Here is a 26,500-nt window from a genome sequence, read left to right on the forward strand (position 1 = left end):
AAATTGCATTAATAGTATGAAGCTTGTAAATGAAAGTACTCACGTTTGCTGGACATGGTATATTTACTAGACTGTGAATGATAATTTGACTGTTGAATTTAACATTTTTTCATTATTATTGTACATTTTTCCCAATTTTTGGAAGGCAGAGGTAAAAAGTACTTGGCCATGTAAGAAGTTTGAGGAATTCTGGTTTGAGCCAGTTGTTAATTTGCTAGTCAGCAACCTAAGAGTCATACTGATCACCGTTCTCCCTGTATCCCTCACACTCCTTCTCCATTAGCAGCTTTTAAATTACCTCTTGTTATATAAAGGTTTGTTCTAGCTCCAAATTTATACATTTGTTCAGTCTCCACCTAGGAACATTTTCCATGTGCTCATTTGAATATACTCTGCAACTCTCATTCTGGAAGTATTCATATACTCAACTCTTCTGCACACCTGTAGATATACATACTTAAATATTTTTTGAAAAATAATCAGCCTGGAGGTACATATTTTTCAATATTTTTTGATAAATAAACAGCCTGGAGGTACGTATTTTTGTTCTCAGCTTACTAAGCCTAACTGACAACATGTGAAAGATACATAGGAAATCATTGCACTACTTGAAGATTTTTCTGATCTCTTTCCTACCTTGCCTTACTTGATTGTTATGTGGAGAATAAAAATGAGGAAAGTATCATATTCCTTTGCCTTCTTTATTTAAGAAAAAAACACACTACTTGGAAAAATCTTGCAACAGAAGAGTTAAGTATTTTTATCACATAGAAACAAATGACGGAACACATATCATACTTTACTATATTTCTGAGTACGTGCTTTCATGTTAACATTTAATTAGTGTACATGTACTTGAATATAAGACACACTTTTGAAAATCTACATCTATAAGCCTACCAAAAAAGACAAATACATCTGTTTAAAATCAGTGCACTTATTTTTTTGAACGTGCAAATACCTCTTTCCCTACTTTGAAACTTGTGTATCAAAAATTACAGTAAATTCATTCTATTTTTAAATTTTATTTTACACATGCTTTTGCATTGTTTCAATATCCACTCTTCCCTTTTGTAAAACACACAGAGTTGGACTTACAATAATACAGACAACTACTAGACATAGAGCTACTATTGCTACTATGACTGTACTGTTAGCAGCATCATTGTTGCTGTCGTAATCTAAAGGCACAGATGCTTTTGGAGGAATGAACCATGTGGCTTGTGCTATATTAGACACCTCTGAAATCAAGTTGGTATCATCAACAGCACGTATAGCAAAGTAGATTATGGTGTCATTTTCTATTATGAAATTTTCTGGTTTAATTTTAAGTGATTCTTCTCTACCAGCCTCATACCAGGTATAAGATTAGAGGAATTTACAGAAGTAGCATGATCGAAGTGATTTCTTAGGTCCAGAAGATTCTCACTGCTTTTTATTATGTAGTGATCAGCTAGGGAAAAAAGAACACATGTTAACAAATTAATGCAGACGTTTTAATATCCCTGCTTGTGGTGACAGTATAGGACTTACAGAGCCATTCTGTAAAAAAAAAAAGTGCTGATGATTGCTGTTTTACTACTGACTGTTGCTCAGCATGGAAGGTTGGCAAGTTTGCTTTTAAACCTTACTTTACAGTGTCAAAGGTCTATTGTTGCTGAGTCTGGGAACTCCTCCTTTTCACTGGCCTTAAAAATACTGTTTCACCAACACTCTTGGTTTTGTGCAGACCTGTGCAAAATGTAGCTGAATGAGAAACTGTACTGTCCAAATACAAACATAAGGTGAAACAGCAATTAAAATATATGTGTAGATAGCAGGGGTGGGCCGTGCATCTGATCTGTATTCTCTCTCTCACCATGAGGTTTTGGTAGCAAAAACTGTGAAAGACACAAAATGATTCTCCCTTTTGTAATCAAAGAACTGGTAGTTACATTGCTATAAATGTGTTTGATTAATTTTGGGGAGTTCTGCTGTTTCTATTTCAAGTCTGTAGCTTTTCAAGACTTTCCTTATGACTGTCTTTTCCTCTTTAGATAGTAGAGAGTTATGCATGATATGCCCAGCTCCAAGCCAGTGCAGGACCTGCTATCTTAAACTATAATGCAATCACTGCCCACTTTAGCTATAAAAGTTTTTAGACATATAGTTGCTAAATAGCAATAAAAGAAGTTGAGAATTTTTTTTTATTTGAGTTTTTTTTCCTTGTGTGGTTAGTTATTAAAAATTTTAGATAAATGTAAGATTTTAATCTGAAACTGTAATCTGCATAACTGTAGATTGTATATTTTAACATACAATCTCTGGCTTATGCAAGGAAATGCTTCTACATTTCATCTGGAATTACGTTTCATTTTTCTTGTACAACAACCTTAGAATGAGTATTTTGGATAGTTCATTATTGCATCTCTCTAGTCCATTGACATCTTTGTAAATAGACTAAAGCTTTGTATTGTCCATGTTGGCTGATTTTATTTTTTTTTTAATTATGAACAAAGACAGACATGAACTAAGACTTGGTGCTAAAGTCTCTGGTGGTTGTATTATAATTTTATTTATTTGATTTGTTTATAATATTCCTTGGTTTACTTGGGCTAGTTTTTTTTAACATGAAAAATTAAGGAGAACTAAAACAAGTATCATGCAACAGGATAACTTTCTGTTTGGTTACGTTTTCAGGTGGGAAAGATGTAACCCTCATCCCTGAGTGGTGGTCCTCAGGGTATGTCCTTTCAGATAAAAATACCAGCCTCGTCTCACAAAAATGTAGTGTCTGACTCACCTTTTCCATTGTCAAAGTCACCTCCTGGAGCTGTCCAAGACAAGACTATTGTTTTGTTTTCTATATGAGCATGAAGGTCTGTAACTTTACAGTTGGATAAATAAGAGCAGAATCTCCTCCTGTATTCACTACAAGAGAACTTGTAGAAATTCTCCTGAAACTTCCCAGCTTGACTTGGATTTCTTTATCCACAAATTTAGGTCTTGGTGCATTCATGTAAATTTTACCTGTTTAAAACATTTTTCAATTTTCATCATGACAGAACTCTGGATTGCATTTTCTTTTAATTTTTATTACCTCTTATTATCTCTTCTCATCCTGTAAGTTTTCTTTAGCTTATTCAAATTTAGTGGGAAGTTAGTGAAATAGACAGAAAATAAGGTGATCTCAGGGTTCTCAGCATAAAATTTAGGAAACCCAAAAAGCAGACAAAGTCTGAAATGTGTAAAAATTGGAAATGATGCAACCAGTAAAGCAGGCTGCAGGTATTGGTGAGCCATGGCTGCAGTAAGGTAGTTCTATTCATGTCTCTGCCCATATTGCAGGCCTTAAAAGAGTTTGTTATATAGGCCATACTTTGTGAGGTTTTTAGACAATTTTTTTGCTGTTTTTTCTAAATTTCACAATGTAGAAGTGTGAGAATATTAAATTGCAACAACTAATATTTTTTTTCAGCATTAAGATGAAAAAGTACTAAAAAATCAAGAAATCTCAAAAGCTAAGTTTTCTAGCAGCATTAGTTTGTGTACTAGCATTGCATGCTGAATTCATTTACCCCAAATCCCCATTTTAAAGTCTTAAGAAGAATTATAGATTTGAAATTCCTATTGTGAGATGCTGAAATACAGATTCTGAGCAATATTTATCCTTCTCATGGCTGTAAGAGAAAATAATTTTTAGATTAAAGACAACATTTTATGCTATTTCCATACATAGGAAACAGTAGTTGGAGTTGGTTTGTTTTGTTTGGGCTTTTTTGTAGTGCAAATGATAGATGGAACATCTTTTAAGATCAAATGCAATTTTTGTGAATCTAAATGATCCCATTTGCTAAACCTTTACACCCCCCTACATACAAATCATACAAAAAATTGTCTGTTTCATAAACGCTCTTTACCATTTTCTCTGTATCCTGGTATAGACAAGGCTTGATTTTGCTTGAAGCTAAGTCTGGTGGTTGTATTTCTCCCATGGGCCTTCACTTTTAGACTGTATCTTCCAGTGCTTTGTAAAGTAGTAAAGTACCTTGAGTAGATTGCATCATTCTTCATCGTGTCAGGACCTCGGTATAGAATTATTGAGAATTAATATCTCAAACAAGATACCTGCTGGTAAACAAGGTTATTTTTGCTATTTGTACATAAACACAAAGCCTGAACACCTGTCAGTGTTTCTGTAATGTGGACATCTTTTAAAACAGTAGTCCCACTATGACAACCTGTGTTTCATATGTATTTTGTTAAAAAGAACCATTTTGCATTGACACCTTTAACTAGGTAAATCTCTTGTTACTATATGGAACCACCAACTTAATACTTACTAGCCATCTACCTAAAGCACCTTTAAATTAGAAAAATGCCATAATTTAATCTTTGGCCAGGAATTCATCAAGACAGGGTTCCTTCTCTTTAAGTGAACTTGTGCAGTTGTACCTGACTGGCTGCAGTAGATGATCTGCTGGTGGCATCCAAGCTAACTATTTTAAAGCCTGGCAGCAATGTAAAAACAACCTCACAGGTTCAGCAAATAGAAGATGTTTAAGAAACACAGGATAATACATTGAAATCTTATTACATTTTTAAGTACAGCAATGTGAAAGCAAGGATAGAATGAGGAGGCACTGCTGGCTACTATTGAACTCATAAAGCTACAGGTCTACAGCAGTGGTGAGAGGAAAGGAAGAGGAGAGATGAAAAGAGATCGAGGGATGCTGAATGCCAGGAATTTCTTGCTATTGTTCTAAGAAAGAGTATTCTTGAAAAGAAGAATAATGCACTTATTTCATGTACAAAAGACATAAAGCTAACGTTTGGTGAGCTAATGTTAAAACTGTAGTCCAGCTTCCTAGAATATGAGATGGACTAACAAAACAGTTTTCTTTTTACCTTGCCTCTTGAGGGCAGATGACTACATGAAGTACACTTTCAGGAAGCATATATGAGCAATGTACCCTTTACCATGCACAGTTCTTCTGCTTTCACCCTCAATAACAGCACAGGAAAGAAAGCGGAACAATTTTTCAGGTAAAGGCCCATGTCTTTGTTTTCCTCACCAAGAAAAAGCTTTGTAGCTTACTTCCATCCTAAAGCAGTAGGGTTCTCCGTCTCCCTTTTTATTTTTTTCTTGATTTAGGGCATAGCCATGACTCAGTCCTTAGTAATAAATCTGAGGGGAACATGCAGACTTGGATTCCAAAATGCATAAATGCAAAGGTTTTTACTATGTATATGGAACCTTACCTGCGCCATTATCAAGAGGTTCAAGGGTTACTGCCGCAGCACCATCCTTCTTTATGGTGGCTATCACAGTTGCACTAAGAACAGGCAAAAACCCTTGGCTAACCTCTGCATAAAAAACAACTGGATTAAATGCTCTGTTTGCCCTGTTCATGTGAGCTGCAATGCTCACAGGAGGAACATCAGAGTATGCTGGTTGAGAGGTAGCTGTTACTGATATAGCTTGAGTTGCTGTATGAATATTTTTAATACAAAACTGCCAATCACCCACCTACAAATAAAATACAAAAATATACAATACTAGTGAAAAAGCTTCATGTTCTAACAGGGCCATTGTTTCCCTTATATCATAAAAAATAAATTAAAGAAAAGCTGTATGCTAGTCTATAGGAAATGTTAATTCAGAAAATAAAATAAAATGGTCAGTCTTTACCTCTGCAGTGCCACTTATACTGAGTCTAACTGTGTTTGGGTTTGAATTATTGATTGTAAAGTCTGAGCTTCCATATTCTTTTCCTTTGGGGTCCCTCAGGAAAAAAAATGGCTGAGATAGATAGACTCCATGCAATGCTGAAGAAAGTGTCATTTCCCACAGTTCTGTCAACAGGCACGATAGTATTCATCCATCCAGAATGCTGAACAGCTAGCTCTTTGCTTTCAAGCTGTTGCTAGAGAAATAAAATTTGTCTTACTGCTATTTAATAAAGAAGCATTTAACATGTTTTCAGAGTGATTCCTCATCCATTGCACAATATTGTATCCATTCATTGCTGACTTAAAATGGATTAGTCTTGGAGGACAGAATTGAAAAGCATTTATGCCTTTTGGAAACTAGCATGAAAAAAGGTCTCTGCTTACTTATATATAACTCGGAGTTATATAGAGAAGATGGCAGGCTTTCTAGTTCTGCTGTCACTACCTACAGGAAAATTAAGAGCAGTTTGGCACAACTATTGAATGAAGAAAACTAATAAAATCCCAGATTCACTTTATGAAATGGCTGTTGCATAGTAACATTGATTTTAAGTGTAAAATTATGGTAAACAGCGTAAGTTACAGTAAATGCAAGTCCTCCATTTCTGTATCTAAACTATCTACCTATCTAAAGCATTGTGCCAGTAAGCTGTATTTCCACTGCAGTTTGTCTGTCTCAAAATCCTGGAAAAGAGAGAAATAAAATGTCTCCACATATGACTGTAAGGCTTATAGGTAATGAGAGAGACAGAAATAACAACAGAACAGAGGACAATATATAGAAGAGAGAAGTAAACATTATTTCCTTTATTAAAATTAAAATAATTTTGTGTAATTTCCTTACTCCTATTTTATGAACAATAAAGTCTGCAATTAGAAAACAGCCTGTCATAAACTTATTTTTTTTTCCTGTATAGGTGGGACAGAAGAGTCAATTAAAGGCAATATAACAACTCAAAAAATCCCAGACCTGCTCTTCAAATCTATATTGACTGCTGCTTATAATCTAGCTATCTTTGTGAGTGGTATCTTTTGGATAAAACGTAGGACTGGATCTGTGTTAAAATATTAACAAAGTGAGGAATGAGTTGCTAAATTCTAATTAACAATTGGCCTAGATGAAAAGTCTAAAAGTTTATAGGTTAAAATGATACATATGGCTTAGGAGAGAAGCTGTATTTTAATTGTATCTTTGTTACTTAAGTTAGACTGTTGAAATGCTCTAAAAGATGTTTCATATGAGAGTGAACTAAACATCCTGGGGGATTTCTGCTTGCTTTTTTGTCTCAAAGTCTCTTGGACTTTGACAATTATGAGAAATAATTTTCTTGATTTTGTGAAATCAAGAATTATATAGATTATGTAAATTATATATTTATTTCATTGCAGTGAAAAGTAGATCACTAAACAAATGTACTTGCTCCTATTTCCAAACTGAGCCACTGACAATTATGATCATTAATGTCTAAATTTATTGAATTACTGATCAACTAAAAGCATAGGAGGAAAAAGAAGTGTTGAAATTCAGACCTGAATAGATTGTTCAGAAATATCGTAACTTCCTGATGTAATTGCACTGAATGTCTCAGCTAATTTACTGGGGACGGCTCCATCTACAGCATAAAGCTTTAAACCTCCTGAAAGACAAGAGCAAAAGAATTAGAAATACTACTTTTTTACTCAAAAATTCCTAAATTTTATGTGACTCCTGGTACTGAATGTTCTACTGAGGCAGCCAGTTTGTTATGAAATCAAAAAAGAAATGTATCTTTTTATTAATGTGTTAATGCATGTGTCATAGTAAATTCTGGCTTGTGTGATCAACTCATTTTATCTCTCATTGGCAAAGTTTGCAATAAAAACACTCCCTGCAGCATAGCATCAAGTACAGCACTTTTAGACTTTTCCTAGTACTTTTGGAGTCACATATTATCCCTTCAGTGAAGCTCTGCTCTGAAAATACCTCTGTAGAAAAGACACGGTGGCATTCCATGGTTTTTGACTCTTAAAGTCCAGATCATCTTTATTTCCAAATGTGAAGTTTAGACCTCATTATGCATACTGAGTTCAAGCAGCTCTAGTCCATTGGAGGTTCTCATACTCAGTGCAGGTCTGTTAATGAATGCATTGCGGATGTGGCTTCATGCTGCTCTACTGAAGCATCTGCACTTCATGCATTTGTTGCAATTCTCTCTCAAACTAGAATCATACATGCCAGACATAAACTGAACCATCACTGTGCTCCTAACGCGCAGGGCACTGGGATCCCAGAGGGGGGGAGAGGCTGCTGGGCAGCGCTGAGCCCTGGGCAGCCTGCTCGGGGTGTGCGGAGGCTGCCCACAGCCCCTCCCCAACGCCTCTCACCCCCCGCCCTCATGCACAGACTGACATAAGCTGCGCAGGGTACATCAGGCGTATGGCTCTGTCTCAGGAGAGAACATGTGGAGTCGTATGAGCTGGGGGAGCTCAGAGATCTGTTCAGTATTTTTGGAAAATTGATTTTTGTTTCTAAGCAGGAAGGCCTGCTGGTTGAAGACTACATGCTGAAGGACCATCTGGGTTCTCTCTGGCTCACAAACCATTTTTAATAAATACTCCACAAGTGGAGCTTAAACAACAAATTCTGTCTTAAAATACAGGCCAGAACAGAATTGAACTCTGGACTCTCCCATAGTCATGTTGATCTAATGATGCTGAAGAGTGCATAAGGGCATTCCAAGTTATTTAAATTGCTAAAACAAGTGGACTGTAGTCTGAAAATGCACAGCACGTGCACCTCTCAAATAAGAATATTTATTCACCGGGTTCGTTTGGAGTCAGCTTGCTTTCTAGATCTGCACAAGGAGTTTTCATTCTTCCATGGCATTTGCAGGTGCTATAACATGAAGCAACACCCCTATGGATAGTTTTTAAATGGTTGTTTTCAAACTAATATGTAGCCCCAGCTCAGCTGACAGCCATGCTTGCTAATGACAAGGGCAGTCACTGTGTTTACAACTTCCTAGCCAGTGCACTTCAGCCACAACAGTTGGAGAAAATTAGTATTCTTTATGTAATAAAAATGCTGATAAGTTTAAGCATATAGAAGGTTTTAGTCATTGCATGTAATGCCAGAAATAAAATTCTAAACATTTCTTTTTATGTTATATAACAGTATCATAATTAAATCTCCTTAGTAATAGGGTATTGTCATATTATTTCATTTTTTAAATCAAGACAGCTCTTAAAGCAAATTTGTGGATTGGAAGAGTTCTGCTTGTTTGTATTAAAAAAGCCTGTCATAAACCCGAATTTCTTTATAATTAAATTTGTTTTAAATTTCTTAAATTTCTTTTTTCCAGACCAATGAATTGCCATGCTTTTGTATTTTCATACTTGAATGTGCATGCCAGAGAAAGAGTGCATTTAGAATATTTACCTGTTAGTTTTGAAAATTCTTCTAATTCTTTGGCTCCAGTGCAATGGTGTGTGCATTGGTGCAACTTTGGCCTCAGTGCAATGGTGTGAATTTTTGCCCCACTTTGTTTCAGCAAATCAAGGCAAGCTGCTGTACCTGAGTCCTCTCCATCTGTCAGTAAAACAATTTTTGAACCGTATGTAGTATTCATTTTATCTGCAATTAACTGCATCAAGAAAAGAATTCATGATATAAGCAGCAGAATAATTTTTAAATAGTGGTTTATCCCAGAGCACAGTCAATGTATGCATTTAAAACTGTTAACTTCAAATATAAGACAAATTTATTCTTTAATAAGTGCTTGAATTTTTATTTAACACTAAAACTATTACAATATTAATTATTGCAATTGATATTGCAACATCTAATTGCTTAGATTTAGTAAGTGTTCAATTATAAATAATGAATATTTAATATATGTTTTCCTAGGGAAGGAACCTGTCCCAAATTGAAGATGTCAGAAACATTCTGCCTGTATAAGCTTTGCTGGTTCAGGGACTGGATGTTTAAGGGCATCATATTAAAAACTTATGGCCACTGTCTGGAACTACTCTTTATTCTCCAATCAAAATTTCAGGAGTAGAGAAGGACAGACTCTGAGGTAACTGAAGGTGGGGCAGAAAGGGGTAGGGAGCACCCATGGGGGAGGCCTCTGTCCTGGCTGTTCCCTCCCTGTCTGCTTGCCAGTCTTCCTCCTGATGTCCCCCTGCCCTGAGCCTCCTCTCTGCCCTGGACTCTCGGCTACCTCAGCAGTCTCATCCTTCTCTATACAATTTCTCTCTTTCTCTTTCTTCCCTTTTCCTACACGTTGCTCCTGATTTTCAGTTTTGCATCTGAATTAGGTGACAGCTTCTGGGACTTCAGACTGCCAGTTCAAGGAAGTAAAACAGACAAATAAATAATAATATCTATCCATCACTGTTTCCCAATCTCATGATTTGTATGTGGTTTCACAATTTTAGGGGCTTGATTCATGACTAGTGAACCGTGGGAATTAACAATACTACCATTGTACAGCTTCCCATTTTAACACTTATATATTCTATACGTTCATTGTGATTCATGAGTCAGATCTCTGGTGTTTCCTCAGTCCACATTTTGCTAGAAAAAAATCTTAGAGATTGCAGGAATACAATATGATATTCATTGTTGTGTTGGTCTGCAGCCTTTTCTCTGTATATACACCCAGCAGTGTGATCAGGTTGTGAGTTTATCCAGTCATGTGAAAGTTTGGACTGCAGTACTGCATATTTCTTTCCACTAGAAATAATTAAAGAACTGTATTAAAGTAACCTCTTAACTTTCTCTTAAACAAATGAAATAGAATAAGTTTCATAGGTTTCCAACTAGAAATTTGATTTTCCAAAATTTAGATCAGTCTTGCAGTTCATCTCATTTTTCAATATCCTTTTTGAAGCATGGACATCACATCTGGCCTGTTTTTCTGGTAATACTCTTTCTAATGCCATATAATGGTAATGCCAAATAGTTTCAGTACCAAATTTTCTTCTGATAGATTCAAGAATCGTATTATCTTTCTTAACACTACCGTTGCATAAGAAGTCCATGTTCAGTGGGCTATTAAGTATGTTTCTCGCTTTTTCCTCATCTTCCATACATACCAGGAGGTATTTCCACATTGTACTTTACCTTAAGTCCTTTACGTACGCCTGCACAGATATTGGTTTGTCCACTAGCAATTATAGGCAAACATTGAACAAGTTTTTGGTGTGCTGTGTCATTGGTTATTTGTTGCAAAGGAGCTTTTTCAGATGCCTCAGAGTCAAATGTGACAATTCCAACCCAGGAACTGATTTCAATAATATGGAGCAGAAATACCTCTGCAGCACTATGGAGATGTCTGATGCAGTCGTGCTGTATGTGAAGAAAAACAACATCCTTAGAAAGCAATCTCTTCTGAAAAGCTTTGACTATGAACGAAATATAGTAATTTTTGACGTTGATCAGGTTGTAAGTAAAAATTAAAAACTATCTGCCGTAAGGTAACTCATATGTATGCTCCGTTCTAGAAGAGAGGAGATGTAAACCATGTTCTGGTATTGTGAATGTGCAGCAAACTGCATCTTCCAGGAAAGATGTCACCAGGCAAAGTCCATCTTCTGATGTTATGACTTCATTCCTAATCAAGATTTTTTTTTTTTTTTATAGTGTGATGTCAGTGCAAAAGGACAACACCTACGATGCCTGAGGAGTAGGTTAGTCTAGAGACTAAGTATTTTGAAAATATAAATAATATTGAAGTAAAAGTATGGCTATTTTAAATGCAAATATTCAAAGGGATTACTGAAAAAAAAGTAATATTTGAAAACATTTATCTCTGGAGCTAGCTATTCTTGCAGTATTTATTTCATAATTATCTTCATTTTGGTTTTTAGCATTACATTATTATTTACTAACTGATTTAATAAAATGTACTATGATTGGTAGACATCTGTATTATAAAAATAATATAATTTATTACAACTGCAGATCTTTGCTAAAGATCAGTCTCAAGAACACCTCTGGACTAGAACAGCATGTCTGGAAATAGATCTCTTGATGGAGCACTATGGGAGAATCCCACAATTAGTATATGTGTGCCATAACTAAAGAATTGGAGCATATACTGCTTTATGCTTCTTCATGTATATTTTGGTTTAAGATATGACTGTCAAATATTTAAGAATATTTCTCAGCATGTTTGAGCTTTTTGAATTACCTTCTTTAGATGAATAGTCTTATTTTTAGCCTTGAATTCCTTTGAGAAATGAAACACCGAACTTGCAGTATTTTCAGTAAGAGAGTAATGGTCATTGGCTCACTACTGAACTGTGGAAGAGGTAAGGTACAGATAAGAAAATGCAGTATGTCATCAAAAGAATATATAGGCTGATTTTTAAAAGCTGTTAGAGTATGCATAGAGATTTAAAGTCTATTAATAAATCACAAAATGGCTGCCTTACCAACCCAGATAATTTTGTCATCTTTCTACAGATGATCACGTTGCTTACAGCTTTATAAAAGTATTAGGATATTTATTCAAATAAGCACATATTCAGGGATGTTTACTAAACCTTGCATCCATAAACAAGCTTAGTATCTCATGCCACAAGAAGCTGTGAAAGAATAAACCTATGCAAAGTTTTACAGGAAAAAAAAAAGGAAAAATAATCTCAGCCTTGTTAAAATGACATAACATTATGCCAGCTTACATTCTTGATTCCAAAGAACAATATTGTAATGAGGAAAGAACATCTAATTTATTGACATATTGTGACCTACATATTTACTTTAAATTAAGAATAATTCATAATAAAAATGCAATGTGAAATTCCATCTATGATAGATTTTCTGTTTGGAAGAACTACAATGGCACTGTCGTTCTAGGTCTGGAACAAAGGAAGGAAAATATATAAAATTGAGATTTCACATGAAAAAAAAAAGGCCAAGTCTGGCCTACAACTCTCAGTATTTTGAAGTGATATTTTGTAGGAATTCCTAAATAAAATTACCAAGGAGAATAAGAGTAGTCCTTTTTTTTCTAAAATAATCAAGTTAATTACAGAATTGACTGATTTTTTTTTAATTTTGTAACTTTTTCTGTTTCTTACAATTTTTGCTAAAAATGGCTTATAAAATGCATATTCTAACCATCGACATGCTCCCAGAAACAGCCAGTACTAAAGCAACTGCTCTGTCTTGGGTTTGCAGTAGCCTGAAGGTAGTCTCAGAGGGGGCTGCAGAAGCATTTACGTCTGAGTTGCGAAAGTCATCAGATTCCATAATTACTTCCCACGTGCTTTTGTGGTTGCGTATCTTATTCTGCATATTTGGAGCCTCACTATTGTGAGTGTTTTTATCACAAAATTCAGCCACCTAAAAAGTCAGATTGAAGCTGATAACAATTCTGAACCCAACAGTATGAGCATAAGAAAACATCTCAGAAAATATGAAGTTTGTGGTGGGGGACAGGACAAATGGAGGTGTTCTTCTCCAGTGAATGTCCTCTGTGCCATGGTGCCTGGCCAGCCAGGATCTTACAAGAGGCAAGCAAAGAAAGTGTTCCCAAAGAACTTATCTCAGATTTTACATAAGCACATGCAGAAACAAAGCTTTCAGTCTGTGAGTACTGAGATCCTTGGAGTGACTGATTCATGGAGGTCTCACTAGGTTTAAGCGTGCTAACATAGGTACTGTAGCTGAACAGCATGGAGTTAGCAGCCTGAGTATTTAACCAGCTTTTTGGGTTAAGCTGATGGTCTTGGACCAGTTCCTGTAAGTTTTCTTGAGTGGAATAAGGAAACATGCAAAAGATACAAAGTCAAGACTTTGAGAGAAACAGGAAATAATCTTTTAAATGTCTGAGGATGTCCATGGCATACTGCTGAGGGAAGACCATGACCCACTGCTGTGGGTTAACCCTGGTGGGCAGATAAGCACCGCACCTCCTCCCCTTCCCCAGTAGGATGGGGGAAGAGGAAAGGAGGAATAAAAGAAAAAAAACCTGTAGGGTCAAGATAAAACAAAACAAACAACAAAAAATTGTTTGGTAAGTGAAGGATAAGTGAAAGAAGAAAGAAGAAATAAAACGAGTGATGCAAAGGCAATCACTCACCACCTCCCATGGGTAGACCGATGCCCAGCCAGTTCCTGAGCATAAGATGGCCAACCCTTCTAAAACCCCCTCTTTTACCTTTTATTGCTGAGCATGACATTATATGGTATAGAATATCTCTTAGGTTAGTTTGAGTCATCTGCCTGGTTGTGTCCCCTTCCAGCCTACTGCGCACTCCCCAGTCTATTCAAGAGGCAGGGCAGAGTGAGAAACAGAGAAGGCCTTGATGCTGTTCAGCTAATCCTAGAACATTAGTGTGTTATTGGTACTGTTTTGGTCAAAAATCTAAAACACAGCACCATATGATCCGCTATGAAGAAAATTAACTGTATCCTAGCCAGGCCCTGTACACCCATGAAGTTCTTGGAAAGAGTTTGCCCAAAGAAATGAGGTCAATAGCTGGAGGAGTTGTGATCCCGTACCACAGAGATCTAGCCTGCAAGGAGACTGTCCGTCCTGCTAACCCCTGTCCCAGCACCCTCTCCTAGACACTGGAACAGTACAGAGCTGGCATGAGGAGGCCTGCCTGGTTGTCCTGGCTGCTTTCAAGAGAGGTGGGCTGCTGCTTCTGTGTTAAGGATAGATAGACAGACCAGATTGCTCTACAATGGAGTGTAATAGAGCTAACCAGGTAACACAGTTAGGGTGCCAGTTTACATAAGGAGTAATCGAAAACTGCAGTTATCTTATGGACAAGGCATTTGGCAAGAATGCTTCCCTTTTATGCCTCTTGACCTGATTCTCCAAACGCGGAGCAAGAAGGATGCTGAGACTGCAGTACATCTCACCCTTATTGACAGGAAACAGCTGTCAAATCATTTCCAGTAGCTCCTTTGTCTTCCCTTTTGAGCAGATTTTAATAGAACTGATAGCATCATGCATATTCTTTGAAATAGAAATTAATTAAAGAAACGCCTGACGGATCATTCTCCCCAGCAGAAACAGACTAGACCCCAAATGTTACTAAACTCTCAGTCCAGAAAGGTATAGTAATACTTACATATGGTATGTATTGCAAATACATAGCAGAACATGAGATATTTTGTCTTATATCTGGAATAAATACACATCCTTTTTTATATAACTAACCATCATGTCTACAGCTTCTTGGCTTACACTTGTCTCTGCTGCAGTCTTGGAAAACAGGTATAGCGGTCACACCAGCTGGACAGCTAAGGGAAGAGAAGATCGGCAGGGCTGGTTAAGAACCCAGTCTGTAACTGGTTATTTATTTGAATTTTGGCTGCCCAAAGCCAAATAGCTGTTGACACAGCACTGCACTAGACACTGCACAAGTACATAGGTAGGCTGTCTCTATGCCTGGCAGGGTCCTCAAACTAATCTAGAAATATTTAGAATCATAAAACACTTGTGGTCCTTTATGATCTTCCTTGTGATAATTATAGGCTATGCAGGAAAGACATCCTGCTAGTAATTGCAGTACGACTGTATTGGTATGCCTGAGCTAGGAAAAAAGGCAAGCCTGAACTAATTCTCTACATCCATTCAGTTATTGTCCCTCTTTGTAGAAACTGTTTAAAATCACAGTGGTTTCAGTAGGCAATTTCAGTGTTGTTGACAACTGCTATTTACTAAAATTACGTTAAATAAGTACAAAACAAATGGTGGCTGAAGTCTGCAGTTGCACACATAGCAAAAGATTATCCAGCCTGATCTCCTGAACCTCTTATAAAAGAGCACCGAAGGCAGCTGTGGTTTTCTGAGCTGCAGGGCAGGCAATAGATGTTGCTGACTAAGCATCTTTTAATCATATGAACAGGTCACGGACACTCTACAAAGTGCAAACTCAGCACAGACAATGAGGCTATTGAAAACATTATTGAAATGTTTAAACCTGTGTAATGTAAAAGCAGAAATATGAAAAAAAAAAACTTGTTGCTTCAACACTTGTTTCTGCAGAATTTCTAGGCACATAAAAAGGCATGTTGCTACTATATTCATCGAACACGCCCCACCAATAGTGAGACCATTTGTGAACAAAAACTCAACCTGTTGAAAAAGAGTAGCACATGCATGTTCTAAATACAACTGTTTAAAAGTTACTCAGTGCTCTACTTAGACATTTTAACAATTTAAACTAATCCTTATCTGAGGTAATACAGGAAGATTGTGAAATATTTAAGCAATTGGGATAATAATTTTTCTTTGAGGTAGAACTAGGAAGGCATCAGTTTAGCAGCCAGGACTAGAATTTTTATTCATATTTGACTCTCAGAAATACAGGAACTGTTCTAAAGGCTTTCTTCCAAGCTGGCAAAAATCTCCTGAGGAAATTTAGGTTTTGTGAGGTTTCTGTCCCACAGAGCAGAAAACCTTACATTTTTTGACACAGTGTAGTACAAAATCAGATACACAAACACTGGATAGTTTATTTGGTAAGTGGTCATAAAAGGAAGGCTACCGCTAATGGCAGTAGTTAAGTGCAGAGGAATAACATTTAAGGTTTTCAAAGGGATGAACAACTTCTGGATCTACTGTTTGAATATTTAACTTCAGACATTTCACAGGTATTTACTACTTCTGAAAAATGTGTTTCTCAAAGTTTTTTTCATTTTGGCAAGCAAATTAAAGTACCCAAATTCATTAATCACTTTGAAAAATCTTGGCCATTTGTACGAACAATAACACAGGCAATTAAATTAAACAGCAGTATTACCTTTTTCTCCATCAACATTAGTCAAATTGTCATTTAACAGGAAGTTAGGTGTGAAATGGATGTACCGTCCTTTCTCCTTACATCCTCCATACTGTAAGGAGTAAAGATCATCTATCTGTTTCATGTAAGGGTCTGCTATGAGGACATCTGCCTGAAAAAGTAAGGCCAAAGTTATACATAGCATGGGTGTAGAGAAGAGTTAGGTGATTCTTGTTGAATAAATTCAGTCCTGCAAATTTTTTTATCCTACAAACACTCTCAACACTTTTGAGTAAGAACTTCCAGGATTAGTCCTAGATTTTGCTGTGATTCGTAATGTAGCCTTATCAGTCTAGCTTTTCTTTGTTGTTCTAATCATAAAGAGTTCTCTAAATCATATCTTATCATATGATTCTGTTTTTAATCTTGAATAGTTGGTGGTTTTCTTCCACGTTTTAGGAATTATAATTTTTACAGACTTGAAGAAAAATCAATGTTCTATAATTTCAAACAAGTAATTAGAAGCATTTTTATCATGGTCTAGGGAATGAAAGAAAATAAAATATTAATATCAATGTTAATATCAAAAATTTGACTGTACATGCAATGAATAATTTAGCCTTATGAAGAAACAGCAGTACAATAAAGTAGAACTACGTATGTAACACAAAACTAAGAAAGTATTACAATCTTTGTTAAGAAAAAAATAAACAAAGAAGTCAAGGACTAAGCTGTAATTCTTGGAATCTCTCACCAGTTCTAGAATCCTGCTCTTAATCAGAGATTGTGATAAAATTCACACTCTAGCCTTCAGATGAGATGAAAACTACTAAATACAAGGATTTTACCCTTAAATTAATACTGGCCTGACAGCAAGTGTGGGCAAGATTCAACATCGCACCTACTTTTTCACTTATCTGACTGATGTCATCATTTTTCCGTCAAATTCGCTGTTTTGCCTTTCTTCTTATTTGTATTATGGCTACTGTATGCTGCCATTCCTTTCCTTTCCTCTTGCTCTTTTACCACCTCTCTTGGAGTAGAGGCATCAGAAAAAGCATTCGCTTTGTTTATTTTTCTCTCCACTAACAACTAAGTGTTTAGTGAAAAAAAACCAAACAGGAAGGAGGGAACTAAAATCTGGCTTTTCATAAACTAAGAAACAAGCTGTGACAGAGGCTTTGGAACCAAATATCTTTGTTACATGTACATAAAATGCAGCTAAAGGAGATTTCTTGAAGAGATTCAGTTTGCCAGGACTGAGAGTGATAGTGAGTGCTAACCCATGAGAAGCTGAGCAGTAATGGGACGTGCTACTTCAGCTGTCCCCATGCCACCCCTTGCCTGCTCTGCAGATAGAACAGAGCAGTTTTAACTAGTTCAAGGGAACTGAAGGAATAGTGGAAGAGCAAGTTTTCATAAGGTCAGCTATAATGTGAATTTAATATGTGGTAGGTATGTCACGGTAACCTTCACTCATACACGTCTACCCTAAAAAACGCTCAGTGGTTTGTCCCTTAATGTAAATGAAGTGATCTAAACTCTACTTATTGTTAAAAAAGGGGACAGTCAATGACTGATGGTAAAAAGTAAACTATCACTTTTGCTTCATGTAAACCTCTTCTCACAAGATGAAAGAAATCTGGAAATGTTAATATTTTTATGGCTGAACAAAGGATGGTATCCTTCATATTTGATCTTAGAGATGACATGAGGCTAATCCTACATCAGGGTCTAGTAGGCATTAGACATACTGCAGACCCTGGGCATTTGTCAGAAGTGTCCTGTTCAGCGGTGTTCTCTAAAATGATTTGACTTTGTAGAAAACAATTTCTTTGCTTTAAGACCTGGCCAGCATCCCATTCTAGGGGAATTTATCCACTGAGGCATCTACGTGGATTGCAATAAAAGTTAAGCCCAGAAATGCCACTAAACCTAACCTTTTCTTTTTCCGTACAATTTTGAAAGGAACATTATGAGACATACCAGCTAATAACAAACAGTCGTATAATCGATGGCTATTAAACAAGTATTTGTAGGACATTCTTTCGGGTAAACATAATTTGGAAAGCTACTTAAAGGAATTTCGGTCTGCCTCCCAACAGAGATATTACAGCATTGACTGAGGTAATTAGTGCTCTTAGTACTGACAACAGATAGTAAGACAAATTAGAAATTACTAGTTTAGTAACTATGGGATTGATCCGTGATTAATTCAAAACAACAAGAAAAAAAACTATTGACAAGAATGGGAGCTGGACCCAATTCATGCTACTTTCCAAGCAGAAAAGTCAAGTCACAACTGCTGAGAAACAATGCATGTAAATGCAAATGTTCTTACCATCGTGTTCAGGATGATGTTGGAATCTTCTGGCACCTGGGGATTAATTGCAACAAATCCTCATAGCCGTTCTTATTTAGCCATACCATAGAACCTTTTGCCACAGGCAGGAGCTGAAAAGACAGCAAAAATATCAAACTCCTAAGTACCCCCAGTACTTGTTCCTGTCTGCAAGGTTCTTGGTTAGAAAAGCGATGGCTTATCAGTCTTATTTATATGACTGCCTGTAGAGTGTGAGAAGACTTCGTTATGGTAACCCAGGATAGTTTGCCTCCCCGATCTGAGTATGTAGAGTCCCAAGCACATCTTATCTTCTTGTTACAGCAACCTGTGGTAGTTTGCTTCTTTCCATCCAAGTATGTAGAGTCCCAAGTGCATCTTATCTTGTTGTCGCAGTAACCCGGGGTCATTCGCTTCCCCCGCATTGCACGGACGCCAACGTGACAGCCAGCTGCAGATCTCTGCATTTGGACAACAAGACCTGCATTGCATTGGTGAGTTCGCTAATGAGCCAAACAGGACATTGCATATGTATATGTTAATCAGCGCAAGTTTTATTATCCACCCCTGCAGTGCTTCCCCTTGAGCTTCACTCCCAAGCAGGTCTCCACTGCGTCAGCTCCGCATTTCGATTAGAATCGGTGTCCTGGGGCTCCCACCGTGGTAATGCTACGCTTTCCATAAAGCCAAAGCTTTCACTCGCTGAGTGTTGTGCCTCATCCCTGAGGGATTCGTACTTGCCCTTCGCTCCTAACACCGCCTTTGTGTCAAAATGAGGTGTCACAGTTTGCAACAAGACACTGATGTTCTATGCAAGTACAGTTATATCGGATATGTTGGCTGCATTTAGTTATGTGTTAGTTTTAGGAGGAAATAACTTGATATTTTATTGTGAACTAAAAAAAAACCAGTTTCATTTCCTTATGCCTCTTCAGGTGATCTATGCTCTGTTATTCATTTTAGAAGAGAGAAATAATTGCAAAAACACAATTGGAATTTCCTGGAAAAAAATTCTGAAAAATGCATTAATTATGTAATATGGAATTGAAACAATAGAAAAAGCAAGATTAGATCAGTGAGATAGTAAAATGCTGATACGTTCTGTAGACAATATTTGGTATGTAAAATCTTCCCTTTTAAATGGCATTGTTTTCCTTTAGATGAATAACCATCATATTTGAATAAAATGTGTTTTTCTTGAGTGGGAACAGTTTGTCAAGCAAGCCAGATTACTGTGTGGCTGGCCTATGCCTCCTCATCATTTCTCACTTGATACTCAAAGAAACTTGTCCAGAAGTGACTTTATATTTTATTGCAATTCCTTCACAAAGTATTTAATAGCATCACATCTATCACTGATGTGCAATACTTTGAGAAATGTCTATTAGATGATGATTCCCTACCAGCTACTTTTTGAGATCTCCCAGCTAGGTAGTTCCTAATTTTTTAAGGAGGTGCTTGGTTAATCCAACATAGTACTATATGTTGAATTGGACTATCACACAGTACTCATTTCACAAGTATCTCATGATACAGCTACATTGTTAGTTAAATTCATAATTGCATTAAAAATAATAAAAATGGAATACATGTGGTAGTGATTGACACTGATTATATTTTCATCCTTTAATTCATTGTTGATTGAATTCTGTATCAGCTTTCCTATTATGTTTGTGGAACAGATGTTAAGCAGATTTTCCAGTAATTTTGCAGGTCATCCCCTCTGCCTTTTTAGAAAATACTCCGTCTTCTTGGTGATATTGTAAGAGTCATTAATAATCAAGAGAGTAAACTCCTGCTGAAGGTCTTACGCAATTCGTTTAAAATTACTGTGTAAAATTCATCCAGGCACATGCATTTAAAAGTACTTCAGGTTGAAGTTTTACCTCCATCTGTTTTCCTAGTGTATCAAAAAATAACTCCTGATGGTCATGGCATGAAATTACGTCATCCCACTTTTTCTGAAATATTGGACAGAAAAAATAGCTAAATTCTTCTGTGTGGTTTTTTTTTTCATATCAATATGAAATAATGATTGTTTTCAGTTTGTCTTTAGCAGTCACTGAAGTCTTGGAAACATTAATGACTAATTCCTTTTTAAACACTTCCCCACTACTGGTTAGCGAAACTTTTTAACTTACCTTTGCAGCCGGCATGCTCGGGTGATAGATGAAATATTCACAAAAGCAGTGTTATAAAAGTTGCCTCTGAGTTCCAGAGGAGTCTCACTTGTTCTGATTTCATAACTTGCAGCTGAAAATACAAATATTAGAACATATTGTCATGTGTGTTAGCTATCATTCAAACTTTTGATCTCTCAAAATAATTTATTTTCAAAATACTAACTACTTAGTATCAGTTTCATTAATTAGTTCAGCTACTGGGAAAAATAAATGCAGCATGGCGGGTAGATTGCAAAAAACTTATTTTATTACCTAAGCGATTGAATGATTAAATTTCTCACAACACAGCACTGAAATGAATAGATGATGAATAGATCATGAAGCCACACTGAAGTGTCTCAGTATTTCTGACTTCACTTAATTTGAGCTTGCACTAAGTGAAGTAAAATTCCTATTTCTTATCCAAATTTGATGTTTCTTTCCACTCTCTTCCATGAGCAGCAAGATACTACAGCATAGTGAAAGTGAGCCTTCCATCAAAATTCCAAGAACCTCTTTCTAAAAACATATTGGCTAATCCCATTTAAAACCTTTGCAAGAGCAGAGCAAGAATAAAGCCTTGGAACCACTGCACAAAATTCCCACTGGTGTCAGTGAGACTAAACTCCACTACAGATCTTGTGTTGTGTGATGTGTATCTCACTGAATTACTAGAATGGCACATTTAAGCCATTTATAGTTAACAAAAATTTGATTAATGATGAAGAATGAGAAATTAGTCTTCAGTTTCTGCTACAAAGTACAGACAAAAATTGAGCTGGCGCTTGTACAGGTGCTTCCAGATGCAACAAAATACTGTTGATAAAGGTTGGGAGCTCACTTAAAATGCCCACAGAAAATGTATTCATTTTGCAATTTCACCTTGGGCAGGAGGCAGGATAGCAAGCCAAAACATACCGTGGCCTTCATCAAAATCATTTCCTGGGGCAGTCTATGATAAAATGACCTTATCATCTTCTATTCTGGCATCAAGATTAATAATTTTACACGGTGGAAACACATCAGCATAAGGTCCCATTGGAACTGCAGACACTATGAAGGAGCCTTCTGCAGCTGTTCTATGGAAACCGCCTCTGCTGATCCGAATACAATTTTTAATAGCTGAGGGTCTTAATGGGTTCATCTTGATTTTACCTCAAGCTTTAAAACAATGCTGATTAATCTTAACTATATGCATATTCTTGTAGTATGCAGGTGACCTGAACTTCTCCTCATTGATATGGTTTTAAATCTGAAAAATCCATTAACCTCAATTAAGTACAATAATTTCTAGTGCAATAGCTATTTCTTTAGAGTTTCAAGAGTGCTAATTACTAAGAAAGCTAATATGAAATTGAAGTAACTGTTACTTGTTATAAAATAATTACAGGAGAGTGTAATTTACTAAAACTTCAACAGTTTTAATTTAAGATGACTGATTAGAGTACTCTAGTTAATAAACCTGCAGGTATTCTTTTCACAGTCAAAATACAAATCCTGTCTATCTGTAGTACACAGATACTGCTCTATTATAGCTGTTTACAGTCTACTTTAAATATTCTTCTGGGGAATACAGACTTTTATTGTGTTAAAGGGAAACAACCACACACAGTGTTTGAGAAGTGTTCGGAACTAAATACCTCTTAGCAGGACTGTCATTGCTCTAGTGCCTACTCTTAGTATTTGTGAAGGGACTTGACGTATACAAGTGCTGGAATAAATAGCTGTATAATTTTCTCTGCCTTGCTTTGCTGTACCATTTTCTACATGACCTGGTATAGACATGGCATGACTCCATGGCGTTGCAGTTCATGGCACAATAGTTCTGTTGGCTTGGATGTAAACTTTCAGGCTGTATCTGCCATTCTCAGGGAAAGTAAACAAGTACTTGGAATAGATCCCATCATTCTTAACAATGTCAGAACCTAGCTATAAAAATGACATAAATTAACATCAAACAAAAATGGTTGTATTTATTTATGCTTTCTAGATTCATTTACCTAGAATATAAGAATAACAGAAAAATTCTTCTCCGATATGCAATCTGTGCAGCTCCTCTGGTTTTGATGGTGTGTTAAAACCGTTTGAGAAGACTGCAGTATGAAGTTGCCTTTTTGTACTGTGTTTTAACTCAAAGAAATGCTATTTTCTTAGCAAAATCATCTATTATTTCACTATAAAGCTAAAGAATAGATTATTTTCAAAATCTGCAGTTTTTAATTACTTCCCATGTGCTTCTGTAGTCACATATTCGATTCTGCAGATTGGGTGCTTCTCTGTTCTGGTTACTCTCATTACAGAATTCAGCCACCTACAATGATAAACAAATAGACAAAAATCAGAATTAAGCAACAGAAGAATAACAAATAAAAGTAGGGACGGAAATAAATCCTCACTGCTGATTTTTACAGTTGAGACATCAGCTGATGGTAAACTTCATTTTACATTAATAACAGTATGCATTACAGTTGATTTACATAAAAGTTGAAATAAATGTTACATTTCAAAAAGGAGGATATAGCAAATTTTATAACAGTATGTTTCATGGAAAGAAATCTGTTCTTATGTGTTTGTACTTATAAACTTTGCATATACATTACTGCTGATTCTGCAGTTTGATTTCTTTCAGGAATAAATGCCCATCCTTCCTTAAAAAGCCATGTTAGCTTATTAATGACACCATTGCCTTCAGTGCAGGAATTTTTTTCACAGATATAGATGCCAGTAAGATCAGAGGAACACCTAAGGATAAAACAGAATACATTTCCACTTAAAAACCCTATCTGAATGTAGTGCTGACATTAACGGTGCTTGGAGTGTAGTCTGCACTCTGCCTGGGTAAAACAGTTATCCTTGTAAAAAGATATGAATATACATTGCAAAGTGACACCAAGAATAATCATTGATTTGTTTGCTTCTCCATCACTTCAGTCTATTGCCTGAGTAAAAATATTACAGTTACAGATTTAAATTTTACAATTGCACAAGTAGTATTATTAATTCAGTCGTTACCACTTCCAAATATTGCTGTACCCTGGAAAATGCCTGTTAAATGGCTTCCTGATTATGTACAGGCACTTGGTCAGTGAGTTGCAGGTCAAATATGCTGTAATAAAACTTGTTTCTCGAGGTCTATTGGCCATATGGACAGATAGGAAAAACAGACAGTGAAGTGAGCCAGGCACTCCTGCAGTGGTGAGAGCATGGGGTGAAGTTATGCAGAGGTAGTAAAGATTAAAAAGAAAAGAGTTTGGAGCAAGAGAGACCCAGAAGCTTAATACGAAAGCCCCAAAGCTGCAGTGTACTCTGAGAAGGGAGAGGTGAGATGAGAAGGAAGAGCTTAGACAGACAAACACTGTGGGCAGGGGGGAAAGAGGATTTCTGTACAAGCACCATTTCCTCTCCAGTGGCAGCGCACAGAAGTGATTAAGTCTCCGGTGTCAGTTCAGAAAAAAGTAATGCCCAACATCATTGACAATCCATCAACCACAGAAATGTGTAAAGATGAATGCAGAGGAAATCACATGATCTATTCATAAAGTAGGAAAGATATTTAATGAGGGATAAAATAAGGACTAAAAGAAAAAGGGATACCTCAAAAGTTTATAGAAAAAGACCAGTCAGGTTTCTAAAGCCCACCACAAAGGGCTTGTAGAAGGAGGAAAATGCTGAATTACCTTGTAACTTTAACCTGATTCTGCCCAGTGGCACAGAAATGCCTGTCACTGTCATACTCATCAAACACCCCCATCGAAGGTGGGCCCACTCATGAACAAAGACTCTGCCTGCAGGGAGAACAGAAGGGCAAATGCATGGCAAGTGTAGTCAGCCATTATATCACTGTATGCAAAATTAGTCAGCAAAATTATATGGTGGACTTTCTGAATAGCAACTTTCCAGCAACACTCAACCTTAGGCAGTTTTAATACCAAGTAATTCACTTCTGTGGCTAAGTGTGACTAACTTTAAATAACACCATTTGAAGGTCTTAGCTTTTATGTCTTTTAAAATCGGCTTCTTTTACCATTATGTGTTTGAACTTGAATTCTGTCTCTAGAAATGTATGATAAAACAGCGATGCTTTTTAATATACACTTACATGAGAGTAAACCAGGCATCAAATTATAATTTAGTATTTGACATTGTAAGTGGAACTAACCTCAACAAACCAGTGCTTTATTTTCCATTAGACACACTACTAAGGGATTAGGAACAAAAGGCTACCTTTATACATTTCACGCAGGTTTTGCACAGCAGTACATGCTACTGAGACATGTGGGAAACATACAGGAAAGCATTAAACAACATATGTTCTCTAGTCTTCAGTCTTTTGTGGTCGACAACTGAGGGCAAACCAGAAGAGTAAAATGGTTTAGGGAATTTACTCTGTGAGCCTTACATGTCTATCAAATAATCATTTACTAGGAAGTGAGGTGTGAAATTGATGCATTTTCCCATTTTTCCACCCGCTTCATGTTGTAGGGTGTACAGGTCATCGCCATGTTTCCAAGAAGGAGCTGCCACTATGTATGTAGAGAACAGCAGGCCTCCGAAGGAGGGAGGAAGAGGAGGGAGTGAGTTGGCACTTGCAAATCAGAGGGCTTGGTAGTAAGCATCTACCTCTGCTTCAGATAGACAAGGAAGGCAAACCTCAGACATGTCTCCGTTATCCTTTGCTCAGCCTCTGATAGCTACGAGTGAAAAGTGACATGTAGAGAAGCAAGGCTAATTAACCAACTCTTATGAACTAGTCCCTACTTCTTTTTCTGCCTCTGTAGCAACAAGCTGCCTTTGTTCTCCTTGGATTTCTTGCCAGGCCTTCCCTCATGACTCTGAAACTCCACCTAGACAAGTATTACTGCTGTCTTCAGCACAATTGCCAGCCAGGAGTTATTAGAGGGGTGATGGGTTAAGAAAGCAAGAGGGGGGGGAAGGAAAACACTGGAACTCGTAAGCAAAGGTTTCTGACTTGTAATAAATATAAAACCAAGTGGTGAAATGAAACTGAGTATCAACAAGGATGTTCAGACCAGACAGGCTATTCAGTCCAAGGCTATTCAGACCAGTCACAGACCAGGTCTGATTAAAATGATTAAACAGCTTGCAAGGACTCCATTGATGGACTATGATAGACTTAGCCTGGATTCTTACAGTCCAGCACTGTCGTAGTCCATTATAACCAACAGGATGGTATAGCTGTTATTACTGCTGTTGTTACTGATGATTATTACTTATGTATTTACTAATGGTGGTTCATAGATCATGATTTTGCTGGTTCTTAAGGGCATTCTCATGTGAATACTTTTCCACAGCACTTTTTAAAATTTAAGGTGCACTAATAAATGTGAGTAAAAGAATGTATTGTGCTCTATTCCCTGCAACAGGCTTTGAGCCGTACCTTTTCACAGGACTCATGTTTTGATTTCTCACCGCTGATAACCAGAAGTGCCAAAACCAAATCCTGCCTCTAAGCGTGAAGGGTGCCCGAGTGGAGCTGGCACAGGGTGCGGAGGGCTGGAGCCGCACGCGTGGGAGGGCAAGGCAGGCGCCTGCTGGG

At 36.8% G+C, this 26,500-nt stretch overlaps 1 protein-coding gene across 1 annotated transcript; it reads right to left on the reverse strand.

Moving 5' to 3' along the window:
• Window positions 1-1,029: 1,029 nt before the first annotated feature.
• On the reverse strand, window positions 1,030-26,117 carry LOC142413112 (calcium-activated chloride channel regulator 1-like). Its single transcript, XM_075509157.1, is given in 25 exon segments — window positions 1,030-1,356; window positions 1,359-1,453; window positions 2,783-2,875; window positions 2,878-3,009; window positions 3,900-4,064; window positions 5,242-5,509; window positions 5,672-5,791; window positions 5,793-5,900; window positions 7,243-7,349; window positions 9,131-9,335; window positions 10,820-11,044; window positions 12,821-13,045; window positions 14,785-14,948; window positions 15,678-15,794; window positions 16,462-16,614; window positions 16,843-16,973; window positions 18,774-18,837; window positions 18,840-18,949; window positions 20,923-21,034; window positions 23,155-23,254; window positions 23,520-23,685; window positions 24,621-24,687; window positions 24,690-24,728; window positions 25,329-25,528; window positions 26,095-26,117. Coding segments are annotated over 25 exon segments (3,516 nt in total).
• Between the last annotated feature and the right edge of the window lie 383 nt (window positions 26,118-26,500).

This window comes from Mycteria americana, chromosome 7 (assembly GCF_035582795.1).
Source record: "Mycteria americana isolate JAX WOST 10 ecotype Jacksonville Zoo and Gardens chromosome 7, USCA_MyAme_1.0, whole genome shotgun sequence".
Lineage (NCBI taxonomy): Eukaryota > Metazoa > Chordata > Aves > Ciconiiformes > Ciconiidae > Mycteria > Mycteria americana.